The sequence below is a fragment of the Culex pipiens genome, chromosome 3 (assembly GCF_016801865.2).
Source record: "Culex pipiens pallens isolate TS chromosome 3, TS_CPP_V2, whole genome shotgun sequence".
NCBI classification, from domain to species: Eukaryota; Metazoa; Arthropoda; class Insecta; order Diptera; family Culicidae; genus Culex; species Culex pipiens.
In genome coordinates this window covers 73,029,111-73,050,482 of record NC_068939.1, presented here as the reverse complement: position 1 = coordinate 73,050,482, position 21,372 = coordinate 73,029,111, and the positions used below count along the sequence as shown (strand labels likewise).

General features: G+C 34.2%; 1 protein-coding gene across 1 annotated transcript in view; it reads right to left on the bottom strand.

The window, feature by feature from the left end:
- Window positions 1–4,260: 4,260 nt before the first annotated feature.
- LOC120416577 (T-box transcription factor TBX6-like) overlaps window positions 4,261–21,372 on the bottom strand; it is a 98,675-nt gene continuing 81,563 nt past the window's right edge. The window contains exon 5 of the mRNA XM_039578313.2: window positions 4,261–5,289. Coding sequence (XP_039434247.1) covers window positions 4,456–5,289 — 834 coding nt within the window. The 3' untranslated portion in view covers window positions 4,261–4,455. The remainder of the gene's footprint in view (window positions 5,290–21,372) is intronic.

The following is a 21,372-nucleotide window of genomic DNA, read 5'->3' as shown; positions in this document are numbered from 1 at the left end:
AGAAAGCAGCTCAACGGGATGACAATTATGGACCAATTTTAAGACTTATTATTTGAGTGGCTCTTGGGACCGGGGCCAGTCCCACTCCAGGTCCGCTTTGTCCACGGGGACAAATATTTGGTTGAGCCGGCTCTCGGCTTCTGTGCTACTGCCTCTTCTGCTGAGAATGGTGGATAATTTAATTTTCCTTCCTGAATGGGTGCACACAATGAGGCCCGTACTTGAGGAGAAGAATCCGAACTATGGAGAGGGTTGATCTGGGATCTGGGACCAGGGACAATCCGGTTTGTCCGGTGGAACAATCGTGCCAATGGGTAAGACCACTCGAATGATTGTGCTCTGGAGAGCTGCTGGAAAATGGAGTTATTGTTCGAACGTGGATAATGTGAACACTGGGTGGCTTACTGACCAGTTTGAGAGGAATTACTATGTTCAAAGTTCTTAAAATAAGAAGGTTTTCCAGAATTTGGACGGTACAAATGGACAAAGTAAGAATTGTTTGAAGAAAGCATATCGTTTTGGATTGAAATAAGAATGGATTCATTGTAGTTTGACTACATATTATAAAAATAGGTAAAGATTTTTTATCACAGCATTTTCTCGAGCAAATTGCTAGATTTAAACTAATACGTGAATTTTTACGACTATTCGAAATAGAGCGTCCAATTTCCCGTCCCGGGAAAAAATTTCCCGGGAATTCCCGGGATTTCCCGAAAAAAAATATTTCCCGTTTCCCGGGAAATTTGTAGATTTCCCGGGAAATCCCGAAATTTAAGCGGAAGTATACATTTTCTCAAATTTTTGGAACTATTTTTTTAAAATACTCTGAAAAAATAATAAATGAACAAACTCAGCATGATTTTGTTCAATTAAATGTATTGTTTGGTTTATATATAATTAATCAGATTATCAGAAAGTATGATATCAGAATTATTTTTGCTTTATTTATCTTGCTTAATGAGTATTAAATTATAACAACTACGTAAGCTTTTAACAGAGTGATGTTATTTCATCAAAACAATATTAACTCCTTACCTCCAAATTAAAATGGAGATTTTTTTACGTTTTTGTTAACCATGATCAAATGAGATGAAAATCGAATTTGTGCAAAAAGAATCAATTCAATTGGTTGAATACCTAGTACCTAGTAGTTTAAAATTTCTCATAAAAAAATACCAAAATACATTTTCTTGTAGTTGAATGATTTTTTACATGCAGTCAAGCTGTTAATTGATCTTCACACTTATTTAAACCATTAATGTTGATGTGCTATACAATTTTATTGCATAATATTAATTAAAACCAAGATCATAACAATTTTCAATAAATTTAAAATTTCCCGGGAATTCCCGGGATTTCCCGGGAAATTGGCTGAAAATTTCCCGTTTCCCGGGAAATTTGTAACCTCGGGAAATTTGACGCTCTAATTCGAATCTTTCAACAATGAAAAGATGATAATTCGATAGCGTATCCATAATTCTGGTATTCTTGGTATTTTCACTATTAAAATTGTTATGAAATATTTATAGCTTTGCTGTATTTCTGCATACTCAATTTTACATTTTTCTGCATATTTTTTGGTAACTTAAGATTTTCCGATTTCAAATATTATTTCGACAATCTTCCAAGAATTCAAAAAATTTTAAAGAAAAAATACACTGAACAAAAACACATGCTTGTTCTAGAAGTTTAATTAATTTCAAAGTCTAAAAATAAAGTCCAATGGTCAAACACTTTTTTTTTTGATGACAATGAATAATATGAAACCTATTTTTAAGAAGGTTAATTTTTTATTTTATTTTCTTGAATATGCTATATGAGTGTCAAACAAAGCACACAATGTTTGAAATTTTCAAATAAAATACTAAAACTAGCACAAAAAAATGTTCATAAAAGAGTGGAGTCAGAGCCAGAGTAGCTAAAGTTGGCACTTTTCATAGTTTTTCATAGTCGACCAAAATCGGAGAAGCCGGAGTCGTAGCCAAAATGTCAAAGGCTCGGTGGCTAAATCTTTAAGATATTTACAATCATTCACAAGATTCAAATGAAGCCAAATATCACATGGATTTACACAAAACTCGGGTCTCGTGGCGCAGGGGTAGCGGCTTCGGCTGCCGATCCCGATGATGCTATGAGACGCGGGTTCGATTCCCGCCTTATCCACTGAGCTTCTATCGGATGGTGAAGTAAAACGTCGGTCCCGGTTTCTCCTGTCTCGTCAGAGGCGCTGGAGCAGAAATCCCACGTTAGAGGAAGGCCATGCCCCGGGGGGCGTAGTGCCAATAGTTTCGTTTTTCGTTTTAAAAGCACTTATAAGCTTGAAATTTTGGATAACAATGCATTATTTTTGTTAATCTGTGTCTGTTCTATCCGAAACTACACAAAAATATCTAAATATTGTTCAGTGCTAAATTCACCGCATTTGCAAACAAGAAGTATTATAGTAAAAAAAACTTACAAAGCAATTCTCCACAATTTCGGCCATGGATTTTAAGTTGTTTTTTTTCTAAATTGCCTTTAACTTTGTTGGGGTGATCGAAATTGTTTTGTGCCAAAACACTTTAAACAAACAAAAAAATCGTTTTAAATCGTGTTGCTATTTTTTGCATTTTGTTAAATAAAACTCCGAAGACACGGATAAAAAAATTAATATATTTTTATCATTCAAAATCGATCTTGAAATCGATAAATACTTAACAGAAATTTGTATAAAGTGCAACGTTTTCGGAGTGAATCCAACTCAAGATTGATTTTCGCTTAAATTTTGCGTTTTTTTTTCTTCAATAGTTAAGACTAAAAATACTTTTAACTAAAAAATCAGGAAATTTTCAATAAATTTGTCTGAATAACATTGAAGATTGGACCTCTGATCACTCTTATACAGCCACAAAAAATGAAAACTGCTTTGTATTTATTTACTTGAATGAAATTTGGTCGATGCATTCCCTATGTCAAAGTAGCCATTTCGCATCATTAGTTTTTTTCCATACAACACGATTTTGCGGGCTGGTCAAAATGGACACGTGAATATTCGAAAATCTGTATCTTGATCTTGTATTTGGCAAAGCTGTAGGTTATGATCAGAACCTTAAAAAAAAAAATTGGAACGCAAAAAAGTACGACTTATTTTATTACTAAAAGTTGAATTCCCAAAACGATTTTTTTAATTTACAAAAAAAAACTATATGTTTTTAAAGAGGCAAAAAACATCATTTAAGCTATAGTTTAGGATTGTACAAAACCTGATACCAAGCAAATTAATTTTCGAAAAATGTTGATTTTTGAAAAATATCTAAAATATTGAGAACAAAATAAAAAACAAAATTCAGGTGCAAAATCAATTTTGCAATAGAAATGACTTGACACAATTTTGTATTTGAGCGTTTAAACGTTATATGCGTTTCAGGGTGTAATTTTTCGAAAAGTGTTCAGATTTTTGTTATTTAAAAATACTTCTGGGAAAACCATCCCGTCAAAAAATATTTTCGAAATGCAAATTATTCTCGAAAAAAAAATCTTACAATTTTCGTTTTTTTACTTTGTAAATCGGTCTGCTGGTTGCTGAAGCTTAAACTTTTTGATAATTGAGTTTTTCCCAGTTTCATCTAATTAGCCCGCATTTTTCAACTCGCGATATTTCGAAAACTATCTTTTTGAATTTCAATGAAAAAATTAAACTTTTGTGATATTTTCTGTTCTTTTCTTCAAAATTTAGTTCGAAACTTTCATTTTAAAAATTTTTAGATTATGCTTTAACAAACTTTGTTACTATTTCCAGGATATATTGATTGGATGTTGTAAAACTGGTTTAAACTACAAAAAAAAACTTGAAAATATAAAAAAAGCAGTGTCAGATTTGTGTAGATCAAACAAAACAAACAGGAAAAAGGAAATTTTCCGAAAAAAATTAAAAGCATAAGAAAAAAAAGGATATCAGTCAAAAACACGACTAAGATTGAACGTAAAAAATCTTTCGCCACGATTGCGCTATCTTGTCACTCACTGACGTAAATTGGTAAGACATGTGGCAAGACAGTGCATTCACGAAGATTTTTCATTTCTTCAGATATATAATATAAAAATATGGTGAAGCAAATTTTAAGTAAATTTTTGAAGCTGAAAAGCTGAAGCTGAAAATAAAGATAAATCAATAATATCTAAAACACATTACTTACCTGTTTGTGGTCAGCCTTTTGACGAGATTAGTTTCATATTGCTGTTATAATTTCTTTCATATAACATAACAAAGGAAGGTAGAATGTTTTAAAATGAATCTAATACCATTTATTTACACACCTAAGATATCTGTACAAAATCTCAATAGTTTCGACAAGTAAGAGAACAAAACAGTAAAAAAAACGGAAAATGCTTCGAGGCACTATTCGGTCATGAGGTTACATTGGAAGAAAACGTGGGCTTTTCATAAATACACACACACTTGTTCTAAACTCACTACTAAAGCAACAAAATCGAGGCAATACTAAAGTTCACTTTTTTGTTATCTTCCCCAGCGGCGGCACCGCCGGCGGCCCCCTCCCGTGGAGACTCACTACCCGGCTCGGGTGTGGCCACTTCTTCCACCGGCGGCGTCGACTCCCTCGGAACTTGCTGCTGCGTCACGCTGAACGCCGACGACCGGTCCGACTCGGGCAGGGATTCCGTCGGGGAGATTTGTGGCGCCAGCAGGCCCCCAAGTGGTGATCCCGTCGGTTGAGGTTGAGGCTGGTGGCTCATCGGAAGTAGGCCCGGCGGAACGGGGTGGTTCATCAACGGTAAGAAGCCGGGGTGACCTTGATGGTGTTGGTGCGGGTGAGGTCCCGGGGGAAACTGATGCTGCTGCAGAGGCGGGTGCTGCTGCTGGTACGGATTCCGGGCAAAGTACGGCATCATCAGGTCCATCCAGCTGGGGTTAAACATTTGATTGTACTGGCGCATCAACAGCTCGTTGGCCATGGCCGCGGACGAGCCGGGTGGGAAGCACCGCTGCATTTGCGCCATCTGGAGCCGCAGTGCCGCGTCGGAACCGTCCTCCACCAAGCCGCCGTCCGGACCGGCTTCGTTTGATCTTGACCGCTTGGCGAGCAGCAGGTCGTGTAGCTGATCGTTGCGATCCTCGTCATCTGTCATCTGGCCACATGTCCCCGACGACGAGGAAGACGACGATGACGTTGATGTATTGCCGCCGTGGCCAGTGCTGCCAAGTTTCCTCTTGCACCGGGACTGGCCCGTCTCGCGGAATCCTTTGGCGAACGGGTTGTGATCGATCTTGAGCTTGGTTATTCGATCGTTCTGCGAAACAACAAGCGGGGGGAGAGAGAGAAGAAGGGGAAAGAATATCATGAATAAAAGAGTGAAACGGAAGAGATTGGAGATGATAAGATCAATGTGAGTCAGACAGTGTGCGGGGGATTGAGATTAGACTGGTGGACATTGTTGCCGGCCATAACTGATTGTAATTATTTGTTTACAACCTTCATGATATTTTTTTTCAATCTTTTTCAAGCATTTTGAAATGGATTCAAAAAACTTTATTGTTTTGCCTAAAACCATTTATTTAGTCTTCTAAGTTGTTAGAAATAGTATTATCACTTTTTTTAATTATCCCTTATGTTCGCCATTTTAAACATCTGTTCGATTTTTTGATTCATAGTTAGGCAAATATTTTTCAAAGTTTTTGCGGTGCTGTACATCGGATTTTCTTGAAAATTCAAAATATGTTTAAAATAGCTAAAACATTTTAAATGTGATTATAAATGCAGGAAATTGCATTTGAGAATGTTTTCACTTGATAAAAAAATGATTTTAATTAAAAATACATGATTTTTCGGACTAATTTTGAAGGGATTTGATCAGTTTTCCGAGGATCATCTCTAAAATCGTGTGTATAACTCCGACACTTTTTTCTATTTTTTTTCTCAAAAACAAATCTTATTTGCATTGCTATTCAGTAATGTGCATTTGAAGACCGAACAGATGTTCAATCTATATAACATATCGAGATGTGGACAGAATTTATAAAAGTGCCTCCCAACCTGTACAAATTTACACCATTGTATGCAGGGCTGCGGAGTCGGAGTCGGAGTCGAAGCCGGAGTCGGTGGAGTCGGGTCTTTTTGGGGACCTGGAGTCGGAGTCGGAGTCGTCAAAACTCGAACAGCTGGATTCGGAGTCGGAGCCGGAGTCGGCTAGCCGGAGTCGGCTAAATTTTAATAGCTGGAGTCGGAAAAAATCTGAAAATTTCTTATAACCCGGAGTCGGAATCGGAGTTATCTTAAATTCAACAAAAAATATGTTTTTTTATTGTTCAGTATTTCCTATCCTAAATATAAGAAGTTTTGAAAATTAAGCTGTTATACAGTATGTAAAAAAAGTATTTACACCCCTTGGGCACTATGCACATATTGTGAAGAATCAATTCAATGTTGACAGAAACCTAGTACTACGTTTTGTTCAGAAACTCGTGGCAGACATTTTGCTACAAAAAGCTCATGAAAAGATGATTTCTTTAAAAAGTTATATAACAAATACTATTACGAAAATAAAAAAGGTGCCAAAAAAGTTTGTACACCTTTCGAAAAATTAACATAAATAATGTTATTTGTTGACAAATCACCATAAATCCAGTCTCCCAACTCCAAATAGGGACGTGGCGTTACATCGTGCTGCCATCTGGTTTTTTTAAGTGCAAGAGTGGAAAAGTGCTGAGTCATCGTCTAAAAATAGACGGCTTCCTATCTCGCCCAGCAAAATGATGTCGATAAAGTAGTCGGTTTCGATGAGAAAAAGTGGAAAACGTGGTCTAAAAATAGCGACGCCATCTCCCTATAGGCATCCTTGACTGATTAAAAAAATAATTTGGATTGAATATAAAGTTTACTAACTACTAAGTATAAAAGTTTATATAACTCTGGAAATTCTATATAAAACTTATCTAAACTTAATTTTGCAAACTTTTAATTCAACTAAATGTCAATATATTACCATAGAATTGCTAAATAAACATTTTGGAGTGGGTATAACACCGTTTTGGGGGTATTAGTATCGATAGAATAGATTTTTCGTTGGAATTTCGTACCAACCCGGAATTACGTCGTCGGAAAATCCGCCGGCATCCGAACCGGTCCACGATTCAAAAGTCAACCTATGTGGCATCAGAAAGGGCATAAAATTTCCGATCTTTTGATACCCATACATCCAGGTTTTCTATAAAACCCACGTTTTTAAATACCTAAGCAAAAACGTTGTTATGGTTTCGTTTGAGCAACCTGCCAAAAATGTATGGAATTTCGTAATTTTTGTTCTCGTGGATCAAACTTACTTTTTGCCCAGGTATTTAAAAACGTAGGTTGTTTTGGTATCAAAAGATCGGAAATTTTATGCCCTTTCTGATGCCACATAGGTTGACTTGTGAATCGTGTACCGGTTCGGATGCCGGCGGATTTTCCTACGACGTAATTCAGGGTTGGTACGAAATTCCAACGAAAAATCTATTCTTTCGATACTAATACCCCCAAAACGGTGTTATACCCACTCCAAAATGTTTATTTAGCAATTCTATGGTAATATATTGACATTTAGTTGAATTAAAAGTTTGCAAAATTAAGTTTAGATAAGTTTTATATAGAATTTCCAGAGTTATATAAACTTTTATACAAAGTAGTTAGTAAACTTTATATTCAATCCAAATTATTTTTTTAATCAGTCAAGGATGCCTATTTGGAGTTGGGAGACTGGATTTATGGTGATTTGTCAACAAATAACATTATTTATGTTAATTTTTCGAAAGGTGTACTAATCTAATCTAATCTAATCTAACCCTAGCGCAGCCAGTCTTTCGAGGGCATCCTGGAAAATGCCTTAGGTTGATTAACGCCTAGCATCCTCTTGTCATTATTAACAATTGCAGTGCCCCAATGCAATAAATTGCTTTGAAACATCACAAACGTTAAAGCGGCCAGGCCAACTGCGTAAAGTTAACCGCAAAGATGATTCGTTGAATTGGATTGAGTTTGAACACGAATGTTCAAACAGCAATACAGTTCTGAATCTACAGGGGAGGAAGAAACGTGGGGATCCCCCGCTCACGTTCCTGTTTGTTTAGGCAATTTATCGTTGGGAGCCACCATGCTAAGAAGTTTTGGTGCTCCGGGACCCTCGGGGATGGGACATTGTATTTCCACAAATGCCCTGGACACTATTTGCCGTAGTTATAGTGTTAATTTTTCGAAAGGTGTACAAACTTTTTTTGCACCTTTTTTTAATTTTGTAATAGTATTTGTTATATAACTTTTTATAGAAATCATCTTTTCATGAGCTTTTTGTAGCAAAATGTTTGGCATGAGTTTCTGAACAAAACGTAGTACTAGGATCCTGTTGCAGCGACCTCAAATTTAAATCATTAAATTTGTCCATTTTTCAATCCTCACCACAGTTCTGACCATGCGCGCTTACGCAAGCATAAATAATTTTACCCGTCGACTCGCGTTGCGCGACAAATAATTAAGCTTATGTACAGGTGTGGATCATGAGTCATCCTCACCTGAAAAGCCCTTTATTAAATTTCGCCAATTGTTAGGCAATCAAAAAAATGGTTAAGCTTTCAATTATGAATGTGCGATGTTTTTCCACAGGGGAAATTGAGGGTGTGGCTTAACCAAATTCATTGGCATGTTCGTTCAATGGAGAATTCGACCTTCTCATTATTGACCAACATTTTTGAAAATGTTTTAGGAACATAATTTTGATATTCCAATAACATAATTTAAAGTTTCACGACAATGGTTCGAACCCATGATTCCGATTTTGAGGTGTACTCACTACACCATACGGAAAGTCATGAAGAATTGCAGAGGTCTGCATAATTTAATTCATGAGGTTCATCGATGCTTCTCATCGAAACGGACCACTTTTAGTAGAACAAAATTTAGTAGAGTTTTCGGGGACTGACTATAAAAACCCCAAAATTCTTGAGGAGGGCAGTTAGTTCCAGTTAGTTCCAGTTAGTTCCAGTTAGTTCCAGTCAGTTCCAGCCAGTTCAAGCCCAGTCCAGTTCCAGATCCTGAAGAAGCCCCAGACCAGCCGGACCCGCCAGCAGCCACCAGTAGCAGAGGCCCCAGTCCAGCCGGACTTAGCGGTGGAGGCCGCAGTCCGCCGGGACTTAGCCGCTGTGAAGAGTCCGCCGGGACTTAGCCGCTGTGAAGAGTCCGCCGGGACTTAGCCGCCGTGAAGAGTCCACCCGGGACTTAGGAGTTCGGGTCTGGCATGGCTCGGCGAAGAGGTCTGGAGGACAAGTCTGGCTTCAACGTAGAGAATTGGCTCGACGAAGGTCTTAATGAAATTAGCAACAAAAAGTTGAGTGATGTGATCGTGCGCGTAAAAGTTGAGAGTGTTACTGCAAAAATGTAATCTTCAAAAAGTGTATTATATAAATAAGTGAAGTTTACTGATCTGTTTTGACTCTACAAGTAAATATCACAAAAATCCTGAAAGCCTAAACCGCTCGGGCCGTTCAGGTGGTGACTAGCGGAAAGCAACGCTGTGTGTGTTTGGACACGCCATTATGATTGGACAAAACCGAGAGTTGAAAATGTGACTATGTGTGCAGTTAATGAACAAAATGATTTCGCGAACAGTTAAAATAGTGTAAAAAAAAAAAAAAAAAAAAAACGTTAAATTGAAGAAAATGTTATGTGAGGAGTTCTAAGATGGAAGCAAATGTGCAGCATTACGAGATGGAACCAAAACGGGCTCGACTAATGGCAGAAGCATCGAAAATTTCAAAACCGGCCAACGATGGACAGCATTAGGGATTCAACAATGACGAGATCATCTGGACCAACTGGAGACGAAAATCAGCCACATCGGACACCCAAGAAGACGACCATGGAAATCTGGCAGTTTAGGGTGAGTAAACAAAAGTTATACCGAAATTTGATGTAAATAGTTAAAAACACGCTTAAAAGGGTGCACAGCAACCAAGGAAGTTGTTGTCTTCTTATGCCAAAATTGACAAACTTACGGACCCAATCCTGCACAAATCTGATTGTAAAAACAGGCAAATTTTGTTGTAAATCACTTAGTAGACAGTACTTTAGGGGATGAATAAAACATTACAGTGGACTCTCTGGCTGTCGATCTTCTCGATATCAATATTGCTCCAGCTGTCAATAAAATTTTCAGTCCCTTCAAATTGGTTGCTTTGATTTTTCGTTCTATACTTTGATAACTCCCGCTCTCGACGGTCCCTTCAATATCGACAACGAGAGAGTCCACTGTATATCGATAGTTCCCGTAGTTTCGAAAATACTAAAATATCTGTAACAAAAATCTTGGTGCAAAAGCTCTTGTTGATGTGCACCGTTAAAGATGGCGAATTTGGAGATGACGGATTTAATCCAGCTTATTCCAGAATTTGATGGGTCATTAGACTCACTGGAGCAATTTTTAATATTAATAGATTATTATGCTGATCAAATTCCTGAAGGCGAAGATCAGAGTAAATTTTTAAATATTGTTTTTATGAAACTAAAATTTAAAGCAGCAGCACGTATTAACCGAATTTATGCCAACACTTGGGAAGAAACCAAGGCAAATTTAATTAGAGAGTTTGGTATCAAAACTACTTTTGGTAGTATAATTGAACAAATTGAAACTCTGAAACAAGGACGGGATGAATCATTTAAATCATATGCAGGAAGAGTTCTTGACATAAAATACGAAATCAAAAAAATTGATCAAAGTTACAACGAAAATTCATTTACAGCTTATAGCTTAAAAAGCCACTTTATAGTTGGAATTATAAATAATGAAATCAAAGAAATTGCCACGAATAACCGTCATATGAAGTTGGAAAATTTGCTAGAATTTTTAGAAAATGAACGATATGACAGAGAGTCTTTAAGAACTCTCGAACAAAGGTTACTTGCTAGTACTGAAAATTCAAACCTAAATTTTGACAGAAAATCCAGAAATTTCAGGTACAATAAAAATACAAATTTTAATCAAAGAAATAATTATCAAGCTAACAAATTTTATGAATGTTATAAAACGAATACTGCAAAGAGCACTTTAAAACGAACTTATACAAATAGTCGACGCAATAAAAATCAAATTCCAAATTATTTTAAACTGCAATTTAACGAATACATTCCACCACATGAAACATTAAAAATCAATTTCAATAATGATTCAATATTTTATGCAAATATTGCTACCTTGGCAAATCCAACAAAATTTCACAAATTTATAATTGACTCCGCATCATGTAACAATTTTGTAAGATGGGATGTGGTTAGTAATATGCGTTTAACTAACATTGATTTCAACGATAGAATTTCCATTAGAGGGGTTCATGGAATAGCAGAAGATACAGTAGGATCTGTAAATATGATTTTATTGATAGGAATTTTCAAAATACGAGGAAAAATTCTACATTTTGAAGCATTTCGCTGATGATGCAATTCTTGGAGCACATTTTCTAAAGAAATACACCTTATATATTAGCCAAAGTTTCGACAACATAGTTTTACGAACGCCTGACACAAACAATATGCAATATAATAATCATGAAATGACCAATTTATTTAGAATTAATGACATTGAAAATAAAAACAAAGTAAATATGGCAGGTATTGAAGCAAATAGTTATGACAATTTTAATACAAATTATGATGAAAATAATGGAAATAATTATGATAATGACAATGGCTGCAATGGCAGAATCCAACCGTGCATTGAAGAGTATTATGACGATCAAATTGAAATTAATGATGATAACCAAGATTACCCAAAAGAGATGAATTTAGAAAACGATCGAGATTATGATGTGATTGAAAACATGAAGCATGAGAAACTTACAGGCAACGACAGAATGAGAAAAATTTATGAATTGGTTAAAACAGACCACTTGAAAGGTGATATCAATCAAGAAATTAATAATATTTTGAATGATTTTAATGAAATATTTTATTTAGAGGGTGACGAGTTGACTTATACCAATTTAACCATGCACGATATAGAGACAACAACTGAAATTCCAATTAATAAAAGACAATATAGATTTCCTGAAGCTACCAAGAAACACGTAGAAGAACAAGTGGAAGAAATGCTAAAATTAGGGATAATACGCCCAAGTAAAAGTCCGTGGAATGCACCGGTATTATGCATCCCAAAGAAAGACTTAGACGCCGGAGGCAACAAACGCTACAGAATTGTAGTGGATTTTCGAGACCTAAATACAATTACTAAACCATTTGTGTATCCTATACCGCTTATTAGCGAAATTTTGGACAGTATTGGAGAAGCTCGATATTTCTCAACCATTGACTTGAAATCAGGATTTTATCAAATCCCAATTAACCCGAAGGATGCTGCGAAAACCGCTTTTTCAACATTTCTAGGACATTATGAATTTTTAAGAATGCCAATGGGACTGAAAAATAGTCCATCAACATTTCAAAAATTTACATTCACACTTATTTATGAAATACAACCAGTTAATGCGTTTGTATATTTGGATGATATTATTGTATTCGGTAGAACTATCGAAGAACACAATGAAAATTTATATAAAGTTTTGAATGCATTACATGAACATAATTTAAAAGTTGAACCATCAAAATGTAAAATTTTACACAAAGAAGTCAGATATTTGGGTCATATTATTAGTGAAGAAGGTATTCGACCAACTAGTGAAAATATTGATACAATCAAAAACATGAAAAGGCCGCAGACGATTTAAAATGTGAGATCATTTTTGGGAACTGTTAATTTTTATGGAAAATTTATTCCAAACATTGCAGATAAACGTAAGCCACTTAATGCATTATTAAAGAAAAATGTGAAATTTATTTGGACAGAAGAATGTGAAAATGCTTTTGAAGAATTAAAAAACTATTTAATTTCAGAACCAGTTTTAGTTAGACCGAACTACAATGACAAATTTGTTTTGACAACTGATGCTAGCGATTATGCTATCGGAGCAGTTCTTACTAATGAGAAATCAAATGATCACCCTATCGCTTACGCAAGTCGTGCGCTTATCGGGGCTGAAAGAAATTATTTTACTATTGAGAAGGAACTACTAGCTATTGTTTGGGCAGTAGACCACTTCAAACATTTTATTTATAACCAAGATTTTATCGTTTACACAGATCATAGACCGTTGGTAGCTCTATGGCATTTGAAGGAAACTTCACCAACTTTGACAAAACTTCGTTTGAAAATCCAAGGCATTGGATGTGAAATTCGTTACAAGCAAGGAAAGGAAAATGTGGTTGCAGATTTTCTCTCACGTTTAAATAATGATGAAGATCATGCAGATGATAAACAAGCATCAAAATTAGTAGCAATTACAACTCGTCAACAAGCAAAACAAAATAGACAAAATATTTCAGATAATCAAAACTCAACAAATACTCCAAACAGACAGAATTCATCTAGAAACAATACTAATTGGAATAATAATATGAATGGACTTCAACAAATTGACATAAATTTAGATAATGACGATGATAGCAACGATAAAACATTTACCTACAAGGATTTCCAAGACACAGATATCGATTTTAACGTTTTAAAATTTTCTAAAAATATTATACCATTTGAACAAGCCGAAGCTACATTTATGATATTAAACAGTGTTACGGTACACAAAGAATTGAGTAAATACATTGACCTTCCACATGGTATTAAGGATTACACCAATGAAAATATATTTGTATTCCCGCAAAAGAAAATTTGGGGTTTAATTTTGAATGGAACATATCGTTCAGCAGTTAAGAATGAAGAATTTTTCGATGGTTTATTTAAAAGCTTTAAAGATTATCCTGATTTTGCTAAAGATGCATCAGTTATACAAATTATTTCTCATAGAATATTTAAAACAGAGTTGGAACTAAACTTATTACGATTTTTTGCAATGAAACTTTCAAAGTCATTTACACTATATGCAACAGAAAATGAACGAATTTATGTAAAGCCAGAAGACAGAGATCAAGTGCTTAAAGATTTTCACGACGCACCGTTGGGTGGTCATGTCGGAGGTAAACGAATGATTAAAAGAATGAGTCCTCTATTTACATGGGAAAATATGCGAAGAGATGTTTTGAATTATGTAAAGCAATGTGATTCTTGTCAAAAGAATAAAATATGGCCAGCAAATAAGATGCCAATGAAAATTACGACAACATCGTATGAACCTTTGATAAAATTTATATGGATGTGGTTATGTTACCAATTTCTAATAATGGAAACAATTGTGGACTTGTGATACAAGATGATTTAACAAGATTTTTGATTGTAGCTCCCATGGAAAACCAAGAAAGTACTACTGTTGCTAGAACTTTTGTCGAAAACTTTGTTTGTAAATTTGGTGCTCCTAAAGAAGTTGTAACCGATCGAGGTACAAACTTTGTAAGCAAATTATTGCAACATACATGCAAAATATTACACATTAAAAAGATCGTTACAAGTGCATATCATCCTCAAGCTAATTTAGTAGAGAGATCAAATAGAGAGTTGAAAGTTTATTTACGAAATTTTATTGGCAAAGATCCACAATGTTGGGATGAATTAATACCATATTTTATGTTTGAATACAACACTACAGAAAATTCATCAACTGGATATTCTCCCTATGAACTTTTGTATGGAAGAAAAGCTACAATACCAAGCACAATTTATAAAATCAATGATTCAGATTTAAATTATGACGACTATATTTGTTCAATGAAAGATATATTCAAGGATGCTCATGAAACTGCTAGAAACAACTTAATATTGTCAAAAGAAAAGAGAAAGGAAATTTATGACAAAAAGACAAATGATTGGGTACCAATGTGGGGAGATAGAGTTTTGGTACAAATGGTACAAACAGGAATTGGTCAAAAGTTACAAAATAAGTGGCGAGGCCCTTATGATATCGTTAAATTCAACAGCGATCAAACGACCACTATTAAAAATGGAAACAAATTTGAAGATGTACATAATAATAGACTAAGAAAATATAATGATTAACATATCACTAAATGATAGTTCAGAATGTACCCGTATTAAAATACATTTAACATATTTTTAACAATATACAATTAACATAATTTAAAATTAAATGCTCCAATACAAGACAAATATTTTTGACAATTACAGTACCATTAAAATAAAGTAAAAAAAAATAAGCGAGTTATGCAATGAATGACATAGTATCATAAACGATCAATATCTAAAGACTGCAATGAATGAAAATATTTATTTTAACACACGGGATTATTTATGTACATTAAAAAAAAATAATAATAATAATAAACTTATTGAACTGATATGATTGATGAATTAGAAAAAAAACGATTGTTATCAAGAGAACTAAATGAATCAAACAAATGTGTTATAAATACCGATTTTTTATATAGAAAAATAAACATGAAAAAAGAATATATGATTGATTTGATATGATAAATGAATGTTGAGTTAAACAAAATATGAATGATCATTAAAAAAAAAAAAAGAAATGCGCAAACAAGAATGTTATGAATTGTGATGAAAGATGTTTTACAAATGATAAAATTGATGGGATTTAAACAAGAAACAGATTAAGAAAAATACCAGTACTGAGTTTATACATAATTTTTTTTTTGACACGTGAAGCGATTATGATCAAATATAAACATAATAATGAAGCAGTGATGAAACACGTTAAAACAATTAAGAAGCTGTTGGGTTGCAATTTTGGGAATATACTTAATTGAGCTAAAATGGGTTAACAGGGTATTAGAAAAACAATGACGCAATTTTTAACTACAAATAAAAACAAATCAAACGGACTGAACAATAATGAAATTTGAACGACAGGCAAATGAAGATGGTGTGATTATTAAATGTTTCAAAACAACATGTATGCAAGTAAGAATGTGTGTGAGAATAATTGGACAAGGGAGGTGCACCCCAGAATGAATGTTGAATGTAAACATGTGTTTTATAATTTACTTAACAAAATATTAAGAATATATTTTCAGAATGTCATACGCTTATACGAAGGATTTACAGGAAACCATTGGAAAACAATCAAGAAGACAACAATATCAGCAAGGACGCTTGCAAAGACGAATATGGACTACAGCTCAAGAAAGGGTAAAATTTGTGAGTACATCGTGGGGAATCTAAAAAGATCGGAAAGGACGGTAAAAGTTCCGATCTAGGGATACATAAACTGATAAAGCAACGCCAAAGGGATTAAAAAGTAGACAATTGTACTCTATGGGGAGAGTTTTATGTCGAATAAAGCTTCAAACAGTTGTAATCCATGGGGGGATTCAATATGTTAAAAACATTTCAAAACATTTGCACTTTACGGGGATAGTCAAATGAAAATTAAAGGGAATGGATAAATAACGCTTCAAGGGAAAATCAAGGGATAAAATAATGCTTCAAGGGAAAAACACCTTTAAACTGATAAAATTCAGAGGAAAAAAATCAGATCGTTATCATTAGAATGATAATTGAACCAACTAATTATCTTGCAAATTCAGCATTTATTGCAAATTGCTAAAATAAACAAATTAATTTAATGGGTTTGACAAATTTGAAAACACAAAGTGATGTACAGATTTCATAAAAAGTTGGAAGAACAGAATGGATATTTTAACATACGCAGTATTGCAATGACAAGATGATAGGATGTATAGATCAATGAAAAACTTTATAGAGTAATTTTTTTTTATTCAAGTATAAAAATAATAGTCAATTAGAACTGATTTCTTTTTGTATTAAAAATAATAGAACTGATTTCATATAAAAATATCAACAAGATTTATAAAATTGTAAGTAAATTTTAATTTCAATTTTGCACATAAATTAAATGATAGATTCCTGAAAATTATAAAATAGTATTCATGCGAAGAAAACAAGTAAGAAATTTGTGTGGGAGAAACAAAACTAAAAAACTGAAGTATGGCAGAGACACAAGGATGATCGACGCGTTCGTATGCTGAGAAGTTCTACGCGTTCGTATGCAGAAGTTTGTGATGGCAAGATGGTGAGTGGCAAAGTCATGCGGGAGGTTGGACAGGTAACGGTGTTGATGTTGTTGTAAAAGGTCATATCAATGAGGATCAAGTCGAATTAAAACGCAATTTTTGGTAACGAGACATTCACGTAAAACAAATTACTAAATCGAAATGTGGAATTAAGCGAAGTAAAGATGATTGAAACATCAATTATGGAACAAAAATGCAAGTTGAGATCATACTGCACGTCTGAAACTATTGAAAAGGAGAAGATCATGATAAACAAATGATAACATCATCCGATGTCATTAATTTACAAAAGCCAAAGTTGCAAATTAAACGAAAAGACAATTTTGGACAAACAACATTTCCTAAACATTTGAAAAAAGAATTACATCAACCGATGTCAATAATTTGAGATTGTCAAAGATACAAAGCAACTGGAAAAGTCAATTTTGGACAAAAAAATACTGGATTTACGAACAATTCACAATACTCAGCAAGTGAGAAGTCAATGCACTCTCAAAATTGACCACAGTCAACTCACAGTTGAGTTATGAAGCATAATTCATGATGGAAACGACAATTGCACTAATCGACGAAATTCAACACCTTAGCCTCGAAAACTGATCAATTGACCAAGTCACTGTGGAATGAATAGCCTCACGATAGAGACGATTTTGATGGAAGACGACGACGATAATAACCAGCCGATCAACACAGTTCTACAACAACAAATTTAGCTTACAGTGGGAAAAATGCAATGATTTTTTTTAGGAGAGATAATGAAAATTAATTTCAAATGCAAGTTTATTTAAATCAGTTTCAACGAAAATATTTTTACAAGAGAAGTTCAAAATAGTAGTTCAAGTAATTTAACAGGACAGAAGATCAAAAGAGTAATGAAAATAATTTTACAGTAGAAAAATCAAAAGAGCAATTATAATTATAAAGCAATTTACAAGAAAGCACAAGAAGAACAAATTGTAAACCGCACGATCACTACACCCGACAATATTCTTTCCATAGATGATCATTTCTTTCAGACGATCATCTAGCTGATAAGTGTGGGGGAGATTAACCGAACCAATTTTTTTTAAATCAATTTTTTATAGCCAGCCAATAAAGTATCTTTTTATGATTTTTTGCAAAGTAAATTTTTTCACAATTTAAATTATTAACTTTGGGAATATTATTTCAACCTACAAATAACTTTCGATAGATGTTCTTAATGCTTTTCAAGAATACAAACATCTAGCTGGTAAGTGTGGGGGAATGCAGCGACCTCAAATTTAAATCATTAAATTTGTCCATTTTTCGAACCTCACCACAGTTCTGACCATGCGCGCTTACGCAAGCATAAATAATTTTACCCGTCGACTCGCGTTGCGCGACAAATAATTAAGCTTATGTACAGGTGTGGATCATGAGTCATCCTCACCTGAAAAGCCCTTTATTAAATTTCGCCAATTGTTAGGCAATCAAAAAAATGGTTAAGCTTTCAATTATGAATGTGCGATGTTTTTCCACAGGGGAAATTGAGGGTGTGGCTTAACCAAATTCATTGGCATGTTCGTTCAATGGAGAATTCGACCTTCTCATTATTGACCAACATTTTTGAGAATGTTTTAGGAACATAATTTTGATATTCCAATAACATAATTTAAAGTTTCACGACAATGGTTCGAACCCATGACTTCCGATTTTGAGGTGTACTCACTACACCATACGGAAAGTCATGAAGAATTGCAGAGGTCTGCATAATTTAATTCATGAGGTTCATCGATGCTTCTCATCGAAACGGACCACTTTTAGTAGAACAAAATTTAGTAGAGTTTTCGGGGACTGACTATAAAAACCCCAAAATTCTTGAGGAGGGCAGTTAGTTCCAGTTAGTTCCAGTTAGTTCCAGTCAGTTCCAGCCAGTTCAAGCCCAGTCCAGTTCCAGATCCTGAAGAAGCCCCAGACCAGCCGGACCCGCCAGCAGCCACCAGTAGCAGAGGCCCCAGTCCAGCCGGACTTAGCGGTGGAGGCCGCAGTCCGCCGGGACTTAGCCGCTGTGAAGAGTCCGCCGGGACTTAGCCGCCGTGAAGAGTCCACCCGGGACTTAGGAGTTCGGGTCTGGCATGGCTCGGCGAAGAGGTCTGGAGGACAAGTCTGGCTTCAACGTAGAGAATTGGCTCGACGAAGGTCTTAATGAAATTAGCAACAAAAAGTTGAGTGATGTGATCGTGCGCGTAAAAGTTGAGAGTGTTACCGCAAAAATGTAATCTTCAAAAAGTGTAATATACAAATAAGTGAAGTTTACTGATCTGTTTTGACTCTACAAGTAAATATCACAAAAATCCTGAAAGCCTAAACCGCTCGGGCCGTTCACTGTCAAAATTTAATTTTTTTACATGTTTCATCACAAAATGTGCATAGTGTCCAAGGGGTGTTAATACTTTTTTTACATACTGTAGCTTAATTTACAAAACTTCTTATATTTTTAATTGTTTTTTTAAGTCGCTTGCACTGCGTCGCCATTTTTTCATTTTTTTTTTAGAGATTTATCAGATGCCATTATGTTTTTGAAGCTTTTTATTGTGATTGGAAAGCTCTAATTGTGTTATTTCACTATAATCACTAAATGATAACCTCTTACCCAAGTATGTAGTATCATAACTCAAAAAATAATAAAATATATTGGTTATGTAGTCAGAAATATCTAATTGATTCTTGACTGCTTCCTTCTGCCTATGTTTATGTGCCCTTTCAATTCAAATTTGACCAAATTTCATCCAGTTTTTTTCTGAAAAAGTACACACACAGTCATCTTTTACTTCGATAGCGAATGTCTTGGAGGTTTTAAGTGAATCATTTTTCAGGAAAAAAATACGAGGTACATAAAAAGTTTTAAAATAGTAATCCCTGTTTTCGGAAATCGAAATATAGTCACTGACAGTTTAACTCTTCTAACAAATAATCAACGATTATAACAATCTATTACTTGGAACTCAACATGCGCATTTTGTTTATAACTGAGTACAAGAAAATCAAAGTGTTGCATTTAAAATAATTGAAACTAACAAAAAATATCAAAACAAGTAGCAACTAATTTTGAAATTGAATGTTGATGTTGATCTTAGGTAAACTATTTTGATATCGTTGCAAAAATAACAAATCTCAAGATTTCAGTACAAAAAGGAACTAATAAAAAAATGTATAGAAAAAAATATAGGATTTTAATTTATTTTTCAAATATTATTCAAAAAAGTCAAAATCAAAATATTATTAACCGGTAAGAATTTTCACATACTGTATGTCCCACGCCAATATGACGGAAGGTGATTATCATTGCAAATAAAAAAAAATGAAATATCCGTGACTCAGAAAATATTTTACTTGTGGATAATTGTTTTTTATTATATTTTCAGTTTTTTCATATATTTTGATGGAGGCGCAAGATCATTCATAATGATTCGTTTTAGGTGAAGATTCACGAAGTATCGTGCGCCTCCTTTTAAAAATATATAACATTTTAAAATTAAAATAAATTAAAAAATCTCAGGGTAAAAATTTTTCCAGGTCACGAATATTTGAGAAGGACCCCTTAAGCGTCTTTTCCATGAAGAAATTGTTCAGATACATTGATTTGCAATAATAATCTCCTTCAGCCATGGCGTGATGTCCATGTACGTCCTAAAAAACAAAAAAAAATGTTTCGTTGAAAATTGTCATTTAAAAAATAAGGTGACTGTCACTGTGTGATAATTTCAATTCGGTTTTATTGGTGAATAAGTGCTTCTGATAAATGTCAGCCTGAAAGTGAGCAAATTGAATTTTAATGTTCAATCGATCATTAAGGCCAGGTTTCTTTTAGTTATTCATTCAAAAAGAACAATTCAATATTTAAATTTATTAGCTTTAAATAAATTTATTAGAAATTTGAGGTTAACCAAAAAAATCCAAATTTACTTACAAAACTGTTCTTCTCAAAATGCCTTTAAAACTGAATATATTATTTGATTTCTGTTTCCATAACGTATAATACTTGTAACTTTGAAACTTTTTTCCGTTTTGTGATTCGAACTTATTTTCCTTGAGAAAAACATGACATTTAGAGAGTATTCAAATAATCCTATTTATCAATGTTTTTAAAAATAATAGTTAACAAACTTTTGAAACATTTAAAAATATGTGGAGTCGGAGCCAACCATTTGTTGAAAGCCGGAGCCGGAGTCGGAGTCGGAGTCGGAGTCGGCTATCTGCCCTGATTTTATGTGTGATTTTTCTGTTTTCCTCAAAACAATAGGAGAAATTGCATTTAAAAAAGGTAATATTCTGCCATCATCCAAATTTCAACATTTTAAGCTGTGAATTGTTTTGGAAGTTT